Source organism: Rhipicephalus sanguineus, chromosome 1, assembly GCF_013339695.2.
Source record: "Rhipicephalus sanguineus isolate Rsan-2018 chromosome 1, BIME_Rsan_1.4, whole genome shotgun sequence".
NCBI classification, from domain to species: Eukaryota; Metazoa; Arthropoda; class Arachnida; order Ixodida; family Ixodidae; genus Rhipicephalus; species Rhipicephalus sanguineus.
Window position 1 is genome coordinate 145,053,707 of NC_051176.1, and position 19,257 is coordinate 145,072,963.

Here is a 19,257-nt window from a genome sequence, read left to right on the forward strand (position 1 = left end):
CGAATCTCTGCTACGTGGGTGAAGTTGTAAAAAACTGAAGTACGAGCCTTATCGCCACCTTTTTCGTGTAAATTGCCAATATTAAAATGACGCATGTTGTTACCAATACAGTTTCACGTAACCAACGCGTCGATCTAGAAGTTTCATATACTTAATCTCTCTCATTTTTTTTTTTATTTTGCACGCTCGTGATAATGTATGCGTAGACGGATTTAGGACTATTATAGCCCAAAAACCAGAATGCGTGAAAAGAGTAAGAGTTAGAAAACAAACAACAGGTAATGTGTGCGGCTTACACTCTAAGGTACACTAGCAGCTACTGTGGTGGCTCAGTGGTATACACGGTGCTCGGCTGCTGACCCGAAATACGGCGCGGGTTCGATCGCGGCCGCGGCGGTCGCATTTCGAATGAGGTGAAATGCTAGAGGCACGTGTACTTATATTTAGGCGCACGTTAAGTAACCCCAGATGATCGAGATTATCCGAAGCCCTCTACTACGGTGTCTCTCACAGCCTGAGTCGCTTTGGGACGCTAAACCCCATAAACAAAAATCAAAAGAAAGTCACACTAGCATACTGATTCCATTCGTTAACTTCACGACGATGCCGGGCCTTCTCCCTAAAGCGGAATTTTTCGCGACGCGAACACAACGCTGATGACAACTGCCACCGCTTGCAAGTCACTTTCGTCGCGCCTGTTCCCGCCATTCGACGCGAACAGGAGACAATATACGAAAGTGGTTGGCCCAGAATGTCGCCTTTCGATCGATTTGGAACGAAGTTGCCTCTGTTCTGCACTCGAAGCTTCGCGTCCGCACTTCTGCACTGAACGAACCTACTATATACGTATACGTATACGGCAGAACTTGATCATACGGAACTGCGGGAGACGACAGCCACGCCGTTCCCACTGGACAGACCAATCTCATCGGAAGCGGGATTGAAACGCCAGCGCCTATATATACGTATATATATATCCCCAGACTGATAGGACCAGCTGGTCGGCGCACCTGAACAACAGACGCGGTTTATCCCACGTCTTCGCTGCAAACACCGTGCCTCGCACAGTCGCGCACGGCAGTTCGTCCTTTCCGATCATTCCGGCATTCCGTCCGGCCGGAGAAATGAGGCCGCTGCGAAAGAGGCGCGCACACGGCGAGAGCTTGAATCTCCGGGTGGGGTTCAGCTGTGCGGCACCGGTCCGGTTCTCCCCAACTCCCGAGGTCCCAATTAGGTCCCTCCCCGGCGCACTCGGGCTCTTCGTCACCGCCGCAGTCCGAGGTGCCACGTTTACCGGCGTAGAAGACGTGCCTCACTCGCACTCTCTGAAGGAGAGCTGCAGAGAACCTAAAGCAGCGAGTCAGCTCTCATACGTGCACCGCTTTTGCGGAAAGTAATATGCACGCAGTGCTTGCGTACAGCGCTAGCACTTATTCGTTTCCGCCCAATTAGACGCTCTGAATAGAGTGACGGTAGTTGCTAGGCTCAGTTTCCGAAACTTCCGGGCACTGTCAGCGCGACGGAACAGCAAGGTGGATGGGCAAAAGTCTCACGGTCGAAGGCTACATGTTCTCATACTTGCGAAAAATTTTGTCATCGAGCAATTAGACCTCTGGGACAAATGGTGGCATGTAATTGAATGTAAACTAGATAAATAATCGCAAATTCTTCTAGCGCTGGCATTTTTCAAATGCGTTGATATCTTGTCACTCTTCCACTTCTTGCGCAATGCAAATTTCTAACAGTGCAGCCCTGCTGAACATTATGGCAGAGCAGTCGCGACACCGAGCTGCCATCACTTCTATGCGTGTTTGAAGTGACGCGTGCGCGAGAATGGTGAGAGTCTTTTTGTATCGCTTGTGTGACGCGCGAACTATAACTGAAGGCACCGTATGAGTTTCGTTTGGCTCCTTGTCATTATAGTATTTATTTTTCACCGCACCGCAGTGCACGAAGAAATTTTCTTTAAAAGTGAAAACGTACAGTTTTGACCATCAAAAAGTTAAGCAAGACCCGTATAAGGCAGCGCTTGCTCGCAAAACTGACGAGGTGCCAGGAAAGCAAGAACAAGCGACGCAAGTATGGCACGGAAAATACGGCACTAGGTGGGAACTGCGAGGCTACTTTGATCCCGAAGAGGCGAAGAGGTGAAACCAGTCTCGTTTTACGTCAGCGTTTGCCAGGAAAGGGAAAAAAGAAAGAATAAAGCGGGAGAAAGGTGGTATAAGGGAAGCAGAAGAACCGAGAGAGTGCGAGAGGCTGCAGCATGGGTGTGAGAGCCGCGGGGATAGCCCTGGATTTAGGATTAATCGAACGCGGGGAGTGGAGGGGCCGCAGATGGAGCTATCCACCGGGGTCATTATACAGATGCTCCGGCGCCTGCCCGACATAAACAGCCACTGCGAACCACTTTCCTCGGGCGCTTGTCGGTGCACGCCGTGTCAATCTATGGTGTCAGTGCGTGCGCGTGTTGCAGTACACACGCGCCGGCATTCGCGCTGTGCGTGGCAGGCCCCACGGACGAACTTAGGTGCATCGGGGCCGCTAATGTGCCAGGCCCCTTCTTGCAGGCCCAAACGCGACGTTTAGCGCGCGTTTTTCGAGCACTTCTCTCCTATAGGCACTGTCTCATTGATAAACGCGCACACCGGCTGAATCGTACAACAGAAACGGAACGCGTTATAACCATAACTTTAACGCTGTATCCTCGTTTCGTAGCAATCGACGTGAAGCTTGGTCTTTACCGGCATCCACTATCCAAACGTATGAAGGACGCGTTATTCAGTTCGTGTTGAAAAGTAACACGGGCATCACAAATGCAATGTGAGTGAACGAAAATAAGTACGCGGTTGAAATGTGCGGTATTACTAGCTTTTCTCGCTTTCTTCTTCCGCAACCACTCTTTCATATTCCGTCTCATGCGAACGCTACTGTGGTTCCGGCCACCATCAACTGCAAATAACATTAACCCATTTGCGCCTCAACTCAACTTTGTCTGAACCTATAGATGGCAATTATCCGTTATTTACGAGCCATGGTCTCCATAGACTTTCATGGAAGAGAGCTTCACCGTCTCCGCCAATGAACGAGCGCACTGCCTGCTATACTTTGTGCGACTGTGTGTTTCTCATTTTGAAACAAGACGGAGGAAAGGAGGAATAACTGGCAAGCGCACCATCGAAACGCCAGGTTTTTGGCATCCGTCAACTGATCGTCGGCACGCACGCGGCCGTTTTACGACCACCGGCTTCTCGTACACATCGGCCCTCTCGAAACCTCCTGTCACTCGCTGCCGTCTATCTCCGCCTTTCTGAGATGCCAACATCCAGCGACGCGAAAGCAGGCGCCGTTCATCTCGAACCCGGCGGACCCAAGAATAAACAGAGACGTCCGTCTCGAAACGAAAAACTTCGCTCCGCAAATCGCGCTGGAGAAACAGCGAAGCGAAGCGTCGCTCCAGCAGCAAGCCAAGCGTTGCGCCAGCGTGCCAAGCTAAATTACGACTCCTGAGCGTAGTTGCGTGCAGCGCTAGCTCCGCTCAGTGTCAGAGGGCATTCGGTGATCCCAAATGCCTGCCCATTTGTCAAGACCCGTGAATTTCGCCTCTGTAGAGAGTCGACGTTACGAAATCATATTTCGCTCGGTAAGCACGATAAAAGCGCCACAAGCGCTAAACGGGGGTCAAGGGTGAAAAGGGGGGAGGGGGGCATGAAACTCATGGGAACGCGTTAAGGACGTTGCAGTGCAGTGGGTTGTATAATCTAACGCAGCGATGACACCGATTACACATCGCCAAAAATAACAGATAAAGTTGCATTGTTGAATTCCCCTAGCAGAATGGTCAGTTTTGTTTCTTCTACGGTGAAGATCTTGTGCATCAAAATGCGTCTCCAAGCTCAACGAGGATATATTGACCAAGCAAATTCTTAGCAAGCGACCGATTCAGCATCAACGCACAGGCAACCGTACGACAGCTTAATCTAAGTAAGCCAAAGCCTCAACACCAAACTCACTCACGCTTACCTCTATCTTAACATGCTGACTTTATTAGAGGTGTGTATCTTCACATTGCAGTGCAGTATGCAGTGGAAATAGCCATGGGGGCTCTACTGACTCGGTTTATTTTCTTAAGAAATAATAATGGCGGAAAAGCGCACTTCAGGGTCAGGCGTCATGCTATACACGTATTCTGACAAGATTATCGTGCGTCGAAGTTCCACATTGACAAGGCTGCACTAAATTCTCATTCGAGTTTTGTTAACTTGGGGCCTCACACTTGTTTACTCCAGATATTAGCATCACTGGTACCGAATTACAGCCATCAAGAGCACAATACCAGCACATAATAACTCTGTAGTTAAGACTTCCGATTACCTATGTGAATGCGAAAACAATGTGTGCGCGTGAGAGTGTACGCTAAACTGTTGTGTTCGGCCCAAGAGAAGTAGTTCAAAGTACAGCGCATACAGGAAACATGGAATGGCTAAAATGTTATATATTATCGTGTTTACTTCCATTTTTGTTACCTAAACGCAAAGATCGCTTTCCGTGATGCTGCACGTAATTAACTTTGCGGCTAAGAAAGCGATGCGCGCGCCAGCAGTAAAACAATTGGGCGAGGCTCGCGCAAGCGGCGCGTGAGCGTTTATGTTCGTAAGCGCGGCCGCTTTACGATTTCGGACGGGGTCCACGGACCGGTGTTTATTTTCCCGCCGGTCGGATTCGCACCCTGGGGCCACCTGGCGAGGACGGATGGGCCGCGGAGGAGGGCACAGAAAGAGGGCGGGAGGGGGGCAGAACGCTGATTCTAGGAGTGGTTCTGTCGTGACTGTGCATTTGGCGCTGGCACGAGAAAGCGAGCGCGCCCCGCAGAGGCAGTATACGACGCCGATAGACGTTGGCGCCGACTCGCGAGCGCTTTGTCTCGAACTCTGGGAGTTGCACGTTGCCAGCACGTGGACTTCGTGCTGAGCCGAAATACGCAAACAAACGGCCGCACGTGGTCTCGCAACTCTCGCCCATCGCATGCGTGCTGTCAAAGTGATTTCAAAAGACGCGATGCGAAGCCAAATCATGCGTCCACAGCATTACCCCGTCCACAACCAACAATGCGCGTGGCTGTGCGTATCGTCGTTAATTACTGGAATTACTTAAGCGAATGACTGGAATTACTGGAATTACTTAATTCCTTGGAATCGTTAATTGCTGGAATTACTTAGGCGAAAAGAAGAAAACAGTGTCACAGATTACTGATAACGGTGTTATTATTAGTGAACAAAGAGGCATTGCTGAACAATTCAACACATACTCGTACTTCAACAGTGTATTTCTGCTGCAACTGATGGCTTTCCTGCAGGCCCAGTTGTCGGCGCTGCCATTACAAATTTTTCGAATTTTATTAGTTATCCTGGAGTGATCTCAATGCTACTTAACCTGAAAACTAAAACTTCCTCTGGACCTGACAATATTCCAAATGTTTTTCTTCACCGCTATGCCGAACCTCTTGCAAAGTACCTCGTCATTATATTTCATGCTTCCTCGTCGTGTTCGAGTTTGCCGAAAGATTGGAAGACAGCCTGAGTGTTCCCCATTTTTTTAAAAAAGGCGATCGTGTCCTCTTAGAAAACTATCGTCCCATATCACTAACATCATCTTGCTGTAAACTAATTGAACATATTATTGCAAAAGCCCTGAATGAGCTTTTTGAAGAGAAAAAAAATTCTAACAGGCTCTAAACACAGTGGGATATTCCGCAGTTACACAACTAGCCACTGCAGTCATTCACACTTTTGCTTCTAATATTGATAATAATAACCAATTTGATAACCAGCTCTCAGCACGGTTCCAGAAAGGGATGTTCCACAGTTACAGAACTAGTCACTGTCATTCACACTTTTGCTTCTACTATTGATAATAATAACCAATTTGATTTATTTTTCTAGATTTTAGTAAAGCTTTTGATAGGGTACCTTATTCCGAACTAATATTTAAGCTAAACACAGCATATCCACGGGGTGAATGATGATGAGTGGGGCGAAGCTACGGAGGGAATCATCTGTAAACCGTGAAAATCTTCCGTGAAATGCGCCCAGTACATAATATAAAGAGTGTGAAACATCGTGTATATATTATACATCAAACTTTTATTGTACTGTTGGTTTACGTGGTCCCTTCATTATCACTTGTGATCGGTGAAATGCAAGGAAGAAGTCCGCTCCCGAGCGAAAGAGCGCCAAGAGCGACCGCATTCCCCGCTCGCCCTGTGCGAATTAAAGGCAAGGCTAGAGGGAAGACAGGACGCGCGTTCCACGACGCGAGGTCGGTAGCATGCCCAACGAAAGCCAACGGAACGCGATCGTGCAAGTGCTCCGGCTTCGCATCGCCTCATGGTTCCATTTAGCGTCCCAAAACCAAATATATTGCTCAAGGTGTGCCTTGCGTTTTTCGTAGAAATAATTTCTTTTTCATGTACATTAAGACGGAAAGTTGAAAGCTCACTAGAGTGTATCGCCCGCAAAGTATGTCTTTTAGTGTGATTTAACTCTCGTACGGCAGGGTCCTCGCGCCGTTGCCGGTCCACCTCGCCCGTTGACGATCGGGAGAGGTGGCTACATACAACTACTACTACTACTACACTTTAAGAAAAACATCTGGCGTTCTTTCGTTCTGCTTTTACAAAACATCTGGCGTCTTTCGTTGGTTTATTTCATCAATCAACGGCGTTTTGAACAAAATTTTTATTGTTTAATCACGCACAGGAGAAATCTCACCAGGCACTACCTTGGAGGTAAACAATGGCTGCTAATGGGAATGAGAGACAGAAGAAGTCGGCTTTTAGCTAACACTTACACTTCTACTTCTACTAACGTTTCCTACTGGAACATGCCAATGGCTGCTAATGGGGAATGAGAGACAGAAGAATTCGGCTTTTAGTTAACGCGCACGCTGCGAATTTTTTATTGTTCAACAACGCACAGGAGAAATCTCCCACCGGCACCACCTTGGAGGTCAAAGCGTAAGACTTGTTACGCACTACTACGATGACTACGAGGGACGAACGGGTGCCGCCTTAAGGAGCTTCGCCCCTAAAAACTATGGTATTCCTGAAGTGCTTGTTTCTTGGATCGCTGAATACCTAAACAATCCCGAGCAGTTCGTGTATATAGGTGGGCATTAAAAAAACCCCACGTGCGTCTGGACAGGTCGCAGGCGGTGGACCTGAGGCGGCTGCAGACGGGTACTTTCACCAACCCCTACCTCCTGCACCGCCTGTGGCCCGCGCTGCTCCCGTCGCCTGGCTGCCCGTGGTGTGAGCACGGACGGGCCGATATGGTCCATGTACTTTGGGAATGCGAAAGAAATATAGACTACGAGGAAGGACGAGCACAACTGAAGGACCCTCTGAAGCGGGGCGCCTTGCTGAGCAATGGCGAACCGCCCTTCTCAGCGAAGCCCCCGAAGACCAAGAGTGGGCCGTCCAGCGGGCCAGGGCAGTCGCCGAGGACCTCGGAAGATGTTGCTCGAATGGTGGATCCCTGGCAGCCTAGCCCCGGGCACAATAACAACCGTTGGGCAAATAAAGTTTATTCAACTCAACAACTCAACTCACTCGGCCTGTTTGCCAGTCACTTCTGGGGTGCCGCAGGGAAGTGTGTTGTTCCTCTTGTAGGTTAATTACATTGTTGGCGTTGTTAAGCCGAATGTCCAAATAAGACTTTTCGCAGACGATTGTGTGTTGTTTAAAGACATCATCCGCGCTAGTGACCAAGATGATCTGAATGAACGCCTCAGTCAAATTTTCCATTGATGCAATCAATGGGAGATGACCTTGAATATAGAAAAAAAATGTTTTTTTTTTTGCTAATTTCCCGAAACAAAACACCTCTATATTACAATTATATGCTGGGCGTCTCTGCACTTAAAGAAGTCACTAAATATAAATATTTAGGTGTCACCATTTGCAACAACCTGTCCTGGAACCTTCATGTGCAAAACATATCTTGCTGTGCCTTCCGAAAACTGTGTTTTCTTAAATACAAACTTAAACGTGCCCCAGCCTCTGTTAAACTTCTCGCTTCTTACTACTTAATTCGACCGAAGCTCGAGTACGCCTGCGTTGCATGGGACCCTACACACAATGAAGGAAAGAAGACTACTTTTATGGACTCGTTCTTCTTTGTTAGACACGATAATAATGAGAACTAACAGACAATAATGCCAAGGAATGTATAGGGGATGTTATTCGTTGTGATAACTTCATAAGGATAAAGTGTGAAGAAAGTAAAGTGGACAAAAAGATAACTTGCCGCCGGCAGGGACCGAACCTGCAACCTTGGAATAACGCGTCCGATGCTCTACCACTGAGCTACGGCGGCGGTCATCCCACCGTCCACTTTATCGGGTATATATGGGCATTTATACCTGGGAGTGTCAGTCAGCGCCGATCGCAGCCATGGCGACGAGTGTAGAACACTCGCCGCCATGACTGCGACCAAAGAAGCTCCAGCGAATTCAAAGACAGGTTAATCCGGTTTGTTTATAACAAGTTTTCAACATTCGACCCACCAAGTGAACTAAGGCAGTCTAATGAAATTCTCCGACACGTGAATCGCGTCGAAAAAGAATTACGGCTTGAATTTCTTTCACAGTTACTTTCTAACAAACTCGCACTCGACCCGGCAGTCTATCATGTCCATTGATGACGAGGCCTACTCGCCAACATCACCCAAATGCCATAACCCCCATTTTGCCCGAACGAACCTATTCAAATACTCTTTTTTTCCGCGCCGCATTAATGGTTGGGACAACTTACCTCTGTAAACGCTGTATGATTTTACTATTTTACTTTTTACACATGCATTGCTCAAGGTAGTCTTCTTAAAAACGTTTTTTTCCCTTTCTTTCTTTTTCTGTCTTTTTTTTGTGTGTGTTCAGAATTGTATCGTTCAACTTACAAGATTGTTTACTTCTGTTGACATAATGTGTTCAATCCACCCTGCAAAAGATTTCGGACTCTCAGGAAGCATCTCTCAGGAAAACATTCCGTTTGTTGAAATGGAGTGCTTGGTGTTGGATGCAGCGTTAGGCAAGAGGCCTTTTGTCAGATTGATCTCCCAGAGACAAACCAAAGCTTGGCCCTCCGTAAGAATACTTGAAGATGGCATGGTTGCGTTCGCATATGACGGTCAATACCTTGTCGATAAATCGGTATATATATATATCTCTTCGCTAAGCTTTAACTCATGCTATTTCCCAACAAGAGCTTGCGCGATCATACATAATGCAGTGTTGCTTCACGCGGCAGCAGCAGTCGCGAATGTTCTGAAACAGCATGGCCGCGATGACGGCAAGAATTACAAATTTGTGCAGCCTCCAAGAAATACAGATTTGTACAGCCTACAAATGGATAAGACGCAAATGCGTCTAGTACAGCCCATGGCGAATATTGAATCACTCCCGCCCGCGTCCGCGAGGGACGCATTCGTCCCAGGCTCTATCCGTGGCCTATATATCCCTTTCGACAGAATCACGGAATGAAACATCCCCGCGCGCTGCAGTCGCATCGTATTACGAGATTGAAAGCGGTTCCCTTTTTCCCGCTGTGCAGCTTGGGTCCTCGTCGCACTATAAGTTTCGAGTTCCTCGCGTTTCTAGCACACGGCCGTGTTCCAGCTATTCTCGTCGGCGAACCATGTTTCACAGTACGTTGCACCCCCGCATATATACCTTCATACATTCGCGAAGTTTCGTCCACGACGAGCAAGCTATACTGTATTGCGAGATTGCGTCAGCTGCACAGGCGCTGAAGAGAGCGCGCGCCCGTACACCTGGCGCGGTTTTACCCCGAGCGGCGGTTGGCGCGCGCAGTTGCAACATCGGATAAGGCGATGTCGACGCGAGATAGGATACCGTCTCGCTCCGGCGCTCGCCGGCGGCGGGCGAACCTCTGCGAGCTCGCGACGCTGGCCACGCTCGTGCTGCGTGCGCCTGGCGACGGCGTCAAGCGCATTTTGTCATCGCGCTCCATTTTTACGCGGTGCGGAATCGCGCGCGCATGGCCGAAATGTTGCTAAAGCGGGCGCCTCGCGAACCGTGCGCTGCAGCCGGAGCTCGGGTACCGAGATCTCCACACGAGCCGTCGTCGTCGTCGCCCTTCTTCGCCATCACGCGGGTGGTGCGGATTCTCGGGAGGCGAATATTTCGGGTTTAGAGATGCGTTCGGTGAGATAAGACGCGAGGGGCTCAGCGCTCGCATCAGGGCTCGGCCTTTCAGGCAGCCGCCTCCGCGGCTCCGGTGGTGGCGGCGGATAACCGCGCGAAACGCCGCCGCATGAATGTCCCCCCGTTTATGGGACGAGATGGTGTTAAATGCGGTCGCTTATACATTTCGAACTATTTTGAAGGTGTGCGTAAAATAGAAGCCGGGATGTAACACAACCGCGCCTTTTCTGGGGAGTATAAGACGTCGCGACGGTATAGCTTCCGTGTTTTACTGCCTTCGCCTATATATTGGAGTTGGACTCGAGCGGTGCTTTATGAGGAAGCACTACTTTATGCGTTAGCGAATGCGGAACGGTGGTGACCACCTCTAACATGGGCGTGTTTAATTCTAATTACTTGCATGCTATTGTTACTTAAAGATGCAAGATCATGGTACGTATGCACATGCTTCGGCGAAATATGACAGTAATATAGAAGCTACACGTGTTTGAAACACAATCCCAAATGTAGGAAATATGGAGATTGAGAACGGCGCCTCTGTCTGTATTGGTTATTAGCGAAGTTCAACTTGAATTATCGCTTGTATACTGCAATGCCATTATAGCGGGAAACTTCGCAGTAAAGTTTCACGTCTTATGACCATCTAAAAGAAATGGTATCGCAGCTCAATAGTACGAGCCAGATTTGTTTTCCTTCGATGAACTATTAAATTCTAGTTTTAAGAAGACGCGGTCACAGCCTCATGATATCCTTAGCCGGTTTATCTTTGTTCTTTTGTTTTTTCTGACTTACGAAGACCTCGCTGAAGCGTAAGACATATCTCTTGTTTTGCTATAAATGTAATTTACAAATTATAGGTTAGCTTAGCATTCGCACTTAGCGTTCCTATATTGTATACAAAAAAAAATATTTACTCACATAGTTAAAGGTACTCAGTTTAGACTTCCTTACGACAGTGCACAGCATATGTGGATGTCTGTTAAGTGCCTTAACTAAACTTTTTATGCGTGTCTCTTACAAACGAAACGACTGTCAGCTCGTATGATAACAAATCAGCGACCGCAATTGCAGCTCGTCACCTATAGGAAATATGTTACCGGAAAAACAAGCAGGTTTATGCGCATGGTCTACGAACAAAAACAAAAAAAAACACACATTGGTATATTTCTATCTGAACAACGTATAACCACTGTCCAAACACAGTTCAAGTATTGTTTTGTCACAAATAACGTATTCGCCGAAATAGAGAAAGCCTCGATAAAACGTGCGTCCCGTTTTCTCCGAATTGAAACAGCGCGCGATATATGGTGGACTAGATGCCATGGCATGAATGATTTCATTTGGCTCAAACACAAACAAGGCGATGTATGCAGCTCTTTGCTGGCTGCTTCGCATTACATCGATTCCCACAGTGCGTGGGATCTGCCGAATTTTTTCATTGGTTGCACCGCCGTCAAATATCAAGGCTGTTGGTGCAAACGAGAATCTGTTCGAAGAATAATTATAATACCAGTAGTTACCAAATTCACTTCAAACAGGCCATGTGCATGAAGAAATATGTCTGGCCAACATAGAACGTAAAGAAAGACCACACCGCAGAAAAAGGACGAAACACTGACCCGGTGTTCCGTTTTACAGTGATTATCGGGACAAAATGTGAAAAGCGGGATGGACTGATGGCAAGTTTATCCGCGAATAGAGAAAAAACAAAACGAAATCGAACAAAGCGGTTCAATTTTCGCCCGAAAGAAAGGGGAATAATTACGAACGGCTGTTTCGACTGTCTGCTTGTTCCATCGTTTACTCTTGGTACTTGCAAAATGAAACTGTTGGCACGTATCTTTTTTTTTTTTTTCAAGCTGTAGCAACAACCGATCCGATATCTGCAGTACCAAAATAAGGTTTCTCCGAAGACGGGTAGAGACAGACATCCCGGCTTCTCTCGGGCGTCTGCTCAGCCAGACGTGGTACCTGCTGGTGCGCGACGAATGCGGGCACTACGTTGGCTACCACCGCCCGAGCTGCGACGCGGGTACATATTCACCCCGAAGAAACGTTCCCGAGGCGACCGCTCAGACCGTCACAGTACACGGGGTGAGTATGCGTCGCGCTCCGAGGGTCGAAAAGAGGCGCAGCACTGAACTACGGCGTCTGATTACAGGCGGCGATGGCGCTGCTACCATGCCCTCCAACAAGGACGACGCCTTGTCCTCGCATCCCCCCCGTATTCAGAGCCATCCTTACCAGTCCCGTCACGCTTTAATTTTTTGTTACGTGTGTATGTGCTTGTGTGGGGTTCTCCCCGCGGTATATTGCCCTGGCGGTGATGGCGTTTCTTTTCGAGCGCCTGACATCGCACCGTGTACGACGACTCGGCCGTTGCCGCGCTAATTCACGGCTGAAAACGGCAAGCCCGCAGTGGTGAGACCAAGCGCCGCGAACTCGCTCTCTGCGAACCACAGGTCGTGGGTCCCCTGCCAAGCTGCAACCCTCCGGGGTGTCGCGTACGAGACGGGCGCGCTGTCAGTGCCGCGGTGTCTCTACGAACCTTGTACTCTCTCTCTCTCTCGCGTGCGCGCTCTCTCCTTTTCATTAATATATTTTCCTTTCCGCTCACTTAACAGAGAAAGGCCTTGTTCCCCCGGCTCTAACCTGCCGTGGCATTCGTGCCACCGCTGAACAGTGGCACTTGCTTCTCAGCGCTGATCATATGCTGTGTACGTACGTTCTATATTGCTTAATGGGATGAAGACACGGCTACCAGAGATCGAAAAATGTGATATTGCGAAACGTGCAAGAAGATGTCTGCGGTTTTTGGTCGGCTGTTCAGAAAGAAAGTACTCTATTTTGAGGCTGTTTGTCACGGCGATTCTCAGTTGCTTTGAGGTTATCGTTACCTCCAGCGTGAAGCGAATGCAAGGACCCAAACAAAGCTGCGAGGACTTGACGTCATATATGCGTCATATATGCGTTATCAGTATTGTTGCGGTCACAGCAGCAACAATACTGATAACGTTGTACAAAAACGGCGAATGTATATCGAGTTGCTGGAAAGGAAGTAAAACGCAGCTGGGACAAGTTAAAAATTCTTATTGGAAAAAGAGAATTGGCCGCGAGATCGAGCGGAGTCGCCGCCTGGCGGCTACTGGCTGAAGCGCGCCCAGTGTGGATTGCTCCCTGCGTCGTCTGCTAGCCACGTCGTGTCTGCATGTGCGCGTACGTCCTGCACGTTCTCAAAGGGCGGTTTGTTCTGTTATGTTAGCGCGAGTTTAACTGCTCGTACTATCGCGCTCAGTATGAGCTACATCACGCGAGCGCGTGGCCGAGCGCTCTGCAAGGTTGTACAGTGGCGCCGATTTTGGCATATTTTCGAGCAATCGGGAGAGAGTGTGGCTGCTCGTGCGAGCGTGTATCGCCCCCACTTGCTTGCTTTCACCCGCGAAGTTATCATTTTCTAAGCTGATATCACCGCAGGGCAAAACGATGGCGAGGGAGAACGCAAGTGTAGGCGATGCGCGCTCGCAGGAACAGCCAAACTCTCTCCCAATAACTCGAAAATATGCCAAGATCGGCGTCACTTTACAACCTTGCAGGGCACTCGGCCACGCGCTCGCGGAATGTAGCTCATACTGAGCGCGATAGTACGTATACCTAACGTGGTGTACAGAAGCAAATGGGCTTGCTCGGCTGCATGCGCATTGTAATTAAATCAGTGAGTGCGACTTTCGAGAGGGCTGTGTGTTGGTGTCGTACCCTTCGTTCGCCAGAATGATTTCAGTGTTGGTGCCGCTTTCTGGTTCAAGGACATCCTAAAGTGCGCTTGGCATAGCCCCAAACAAGAGGAGCATTAAATAGTGTGTGAAGGCACCGTTTTAGCGACTCGTTGGTAAACAAAAACGAGGCTCTAGGCCATGCACATTCGCGTTGTTGTTAGGTGTATAACTGCGGCACTGTAGTTCATGGTTGTGCGATGAACTTTAGTTGTGCTTAAGATGTCCTTTTAATGTAGTGGTCCCGCTACAGCGAAATATTTCTATCACGTGAAGTGTGACACTTCGGTACTCAAACTATCCCCTAAAAAAAAACAAAATGGAATGAAACGGCAGTGATAAAACGGAGTTGCCGCGCGCAATTTTAACTTGGGGCGAAATTTATGCAGACCCACCCGTGTGCTTAGATTCAGGTACGCTTTGAAGAACCCAAATGTTCAAAATTAATCTCGATGACGTGCTTTACATTTCTGTCGTATAATTTCACGCAACACCTCATCCTTTTTTTACATTATATTGAGCGTTTGTGTGGAGTTGTTCGAAATTGATGGAAGACTGCGGACATTATTAGTTTGAAAAAAAAAGAAAAGAAAAGACCCTTATTCCCATAAAATAACCGGACCTTTGTTGAATCACTGTCGTGCACGTAAGCAATTGATCAAAGCTCTGTGCTAAGCTCTTACCTTTTTATTCTGTTACTGGAGCAAAAACAAGTGCGTACGCGTTGAACGTCTCCGTGGCGCTGAAGCGCTGTCAATCACGTAGCTTTCCTGACAAAACTTATCAACTATCCTACCTTTCATGGAGAACTGAACAATAAAAAAAAATGCGTATGCGTATTCGCGCGAACAGTGCTATTGAACTCATTGGACATGAATATGGGCTGGTATACAAATGAACTAGAAGTAAACACTTAAGTAGTTCAGCCGTGCTACAGCAGTGCGTAGTGCAGAGAACACAAGCTAAACACCTACAGAGAAAACAACTAAAAACGTCATATAGTGTGTAAGCGCACTGTCAACCAGGGCGAGCATCCCTTTCATCGGCAGATTGCGCTTCTCTTACTAGTAATAGTAACGTTCGATGATCTTTGTGCATATGAAGAGCGTATACATTACCAGTAAGCTGAAATCAACGCATTTTATTCGCCGACAATCTGCTCAAACCGCTCACAACGAAGCGCCGCTGTGTGCATTGGTATACGCGCCGCCGAAGGCCTCTTCACACTAACGCGGCGACGGTGCTGCCACCTATAGGTCGATCTCGCGGCCAATAGCGCATGGACTGGACACAGAGGCCCAATGAACGCCACAACGATGCGCCAAATTGTACGTGGGTCTCGTACTCTGTGTTCTGACGTCCGGGCTGTTTTGCGCGTTAAGCTTTGCACAAGCCAGGCCAAGAAAAATCCTGCCTCGACATTTTATGTATGATTGAGCGAATGGGAATACTGCATGAACTGCATGGATATGAACTGAAGGATGGAAGGCCGTGCTACGTCGCAGGCATTGTGTGATCTTCCAGAAACTTGTAGGGAACCGATGAAAAGCATGCTTGTTCTTTTTAACAGATACACATAAAAAAATGCTGCGGCATAGAACCCGCGCTGTGCGCTGCTTCAGCCCATATGCACACACGTATGACCTGTCTGTGCGCTGTATCATCTGGAACGTAAAAACTCAAGCAGTGGCGTAGCCCCGGGGGTTTGCTGCGGAGTTCAATCTGCTCCTCCCCCCCCCCCCCCCCCGCCCCACGCCGAAATAGTTTAAATTATGTACGCACATATGCAAACACAAGCACCAACATACGCAAACAGGGGTCAGAGTCGGAACCCTCCTCCCCGAAACCTTGGAAAATATTTCTGACTAAGCCCCTAAACCCCAGCTACGCCGTACTTCACCAGCACTGCATGTTCTTAAGATGCCCAACTATACTAGAAAATCCATAGTGGAGTTAGGGGAGGGCTGGCAGAAACAGCGTCGTTGTCGTTTTGCACGCTGTGCTGCTATGCCGCGATCTTTTTTTTTTTTTTGATATGCCATAACATAGAGAGAGAATCCTAGAAGGAATTTGTGTGGAGCGTCTGCCCTGAAGAAGCGCTTCGAGACGGAGGACGGTTGCAAGAGTTGAGGGAGGAAGCGACGTGCGAAAACATCCACACCATATAACAGTTGCAGTCCCCGGATGGCGCAGGTAGTCACATTGTGTGGCAATTACTTCGCAAGGACTTGCCGCAGCGAAGGCGTTTTTCTTGCGTTCTGAGCATTCCGTACTCAGTCACTCCGAGAAGAACGCGAGGAACTCTCGCATAGCACAGTTGTTTGGTGGGGTACTTTTGCGCCTTGGGACTAAAGAATGCCGCCTCTCCCATGGACAAGAGAACATAAAAAGAAACAAAAGAAGAAAATACGCATTGCCGTGTGCATGGCTCACGGAAAGTAAACCTGCAGTCTGGACGAAACTTTTGTGAGCTCAACGAAGCTACTTTAGTTGGTTTTTGAAATCCCTTTGTATTTCCATCTTTTTATTGTCAAGCTGCGAGCTTAAGTACACATAGATTTTTTTCTTGTTTGTTTGAAAGTTTTACTATCCATGGACCAATAGCGGAGACGTACAGCGAAAAACAACGACGGGCGTTTCCGTAACTAACAGTATACGCTGCAACGACCACCAACCTGCCTATGTGTCTCATTAACTAAACTTACTGAAAGAGCTGCCGAAATAACATACATTTAACCACCACTTCCATTATTCTAATGGGGATTATGAACAGCTTAGCTAAACTAAACGTGAAGAAAGAAAGAAAGAAAGAAAGAAAGAAAGAAAGAAAGAAAGAAAGAAAGAAAGAAAGAAAGAAAGAAAGAAAGAAAGAAAGAAAGAAAGAAAGAAAGAAAGAAAGAAAGAAAGAAAGAAAGAAAGAAAGAAAGAAAGATTTAGATTATAACCGAGACGTTGGCATTATAGTATCAGCGACTGTTTGGCATGCAACATTAAGGAAACGCTATGAAGAGAACGTGTTTCCATTTCGTTTTTTTTTTTTTGTAACAGGCACAGAAACTAGCAAATTCTACTACTGGTATGCTCGTGCTTGGTTGCACAACTCGCCGGCCAATGGAAAGTGCCCGTTCGACCAGACAACAGTCCGCGACCAGAACAGCGATAAGAGGGACGGGTACAGAAAGCTAACTTCCACCAGCGATTGCTAATGGAGAAGGCATTTCGTAGTACAGTCCTCTAGCATCCGTATCAAATGTTTTTACTTGATTTATTTCGCCTCTCGTTACGGCACGTGTCAATCGATGAGAAATAACCCGGAACCGAAATTTCTATCGGGCTTGAAGAAATGCCGTGGCATGGTCCCCAGCTGGTGGACACATTGCGCATGCCGACATCTTTTTCCTATCACCTTTTATTCCCCTTAACCCTTTCCCCAGCACAGGGTAGCCAGCCGGTCTGAGAACGGGCTAACCTCCCTGTCCTTCCATCTATTCCTTCCTCCTTCTCCTCCCGACACGATATATTTTTTTTTTGCCCTACTTATCAAGCGCTTGCGAACTTAAGCAAAACAACATAAGCGCACGCACGTGGAAATTACAATACGCATCGTGACGGTCCACAGCGAGCTTGTTGTAATAATGAGAAAAAAGAAAATACTTTTGTAGTGGTAACAAAAGAGCCAGGATAACTTTGTTGCCTGTCACGAGTATATGGTGGCCAACAGTGACGTGCACTTATTTTGGCCAGAGCTGGGTAGTAGACCCGCTGTACCAGTAAGCTATGCAGTGATAGCAAGGGGAACCATTACTTACAGTACAAGAGATGTAAAAAATTAATAATAATAATAATAATAATAATAATAATAATAATAATAATAATAATAATAATAATAATAATAATAATAATATAATAATAATAATAATGAAGCAGGTTCCACGCAGAAAGAGTGATATTATGGGGGAGGGAAAATTACGTGGTGTCTTATAAAACGCACCTCGTGGTGCGTCCTATTTCGGTAGCGCAGCCACTTGTGCAGCCCGGGCCTCCAGTACTCCACCATGAATTCCTCGGCGAACTCGCGGCCTTGGCCGTTGCCGAAGCGGCCCTGCGTGGCCAGAGAGGTGAGAACGTGCACCGTCCGGAGGTTCACCTCCAGGTACTCGTGCGTCTGCGGCGAGATCTGCGGCGCCGGACACCAGGCGCCGCCGTTCAGCTCTCGAAGAAGCCTGCGTGGAGAGGTATACGTAATGCAGACACAAGTGATATCGAAAGTGCGCACTTGCATGCCACAGAAATGGGCTCAACGAGCCGGCGAGGGGCGTGCTCGCATCGAGAGGCCGACAACGCGTTCCGAGTGCCCACGCCATTCATTGTGTCCATCAGGCTGAATGATTCGAAGGCTTTTCCGCGCGTGACCGGAGTACATACGCGCATGAATGAAAATAATAAAGCTGGTGTCTTCACCGTGGTCATCCGCGTTGCTACCGCAGGTGCGTAAGAACCACGTGGGAAGTTTCGGAGACTGTTAACTGGTACATAAAATTCAGCTCGGTTTTCTTAGCGTTCAGCGAGAAGGTTGCTATAGGAGAGCGAGAATCCACTGCGCTGAGTTTTCCAGCACGGCACCTTAGAATACTCCGCGGATGAGCCTTTCGTGGCAGTCTTACTGCTTCTTATGAAAGAAAAAAAAACAGAGTGGGGGAGGGCGGATGCGAAGCAAGTTTTCTGTCTCCCCCAGTAACCGAGGCAAGTTTTGGGAGCTGCTGCCCCTATGGAATATGGCATCGGCGCTCAGAGCGTGCGCGTATGCTTCGCACTCCATCATTAGGTACGCGCCCAGAGCCTGCGAGGGAACGCTATCGCGTCTGTCCAGGCGTTTCGCAGACGTTGCACCTGGCTCACTTCCTTCCTCCGACGCTCAGCACAGCGCGCTGGAATGCGCCCGCCTTGCCACCCCCATCTACCTCGCTCCCCTTTTACTAAGCGCGTCTTTCGCGTGCGCGATGCGGGAAAAGCGGCCCCTTGTTCCCGGATTTCGTGTTTCCGGGGAAACCCCATTAGAACGGCGGTGGCTGCTCGACTCGGCCATATCTGGCGGCCAGCGTTCGGCCCCGGCGAGCTTGCCTCGGCTACAGACAATCAGGTTTTAATTAAACCACGCCGCGCGACCCAAGATGGAATTCATTAGGTTCAGACTGCACAGCCACGGAGAAGTGCGGGCGCGCGCACCTCACCGAGCCGAGAGAGGAGTGCGCCTGAGAAGATCGCT

General features: G+C 48.3%; 1 protein-coding gene across 2 annotated transcripts in view; it reads right to left on the bottom strand.

Annotated features, from left to right (window-relative positions):
- Positions 1-19,257, bottom strand: part of LOC119399583 (discoidin domain-containing receptor 2) — a 204,970-nt gene that overhangs the window by 28,938 nt on the left and 156,775 nt on the right. For both annotated transcript variants that reach the window (XM_049416971.1, XM_037666397.2), the window contains exon 4: positions 17,983-18,214. In XM_049416971.1, coding sequence (XP_049272928.1) covers positions 17,983-18,214 — 232 coding nt within the window. The remainder of the gene's footprint in view (positions 1-17,982; positions 18,215-19,257) is intronic.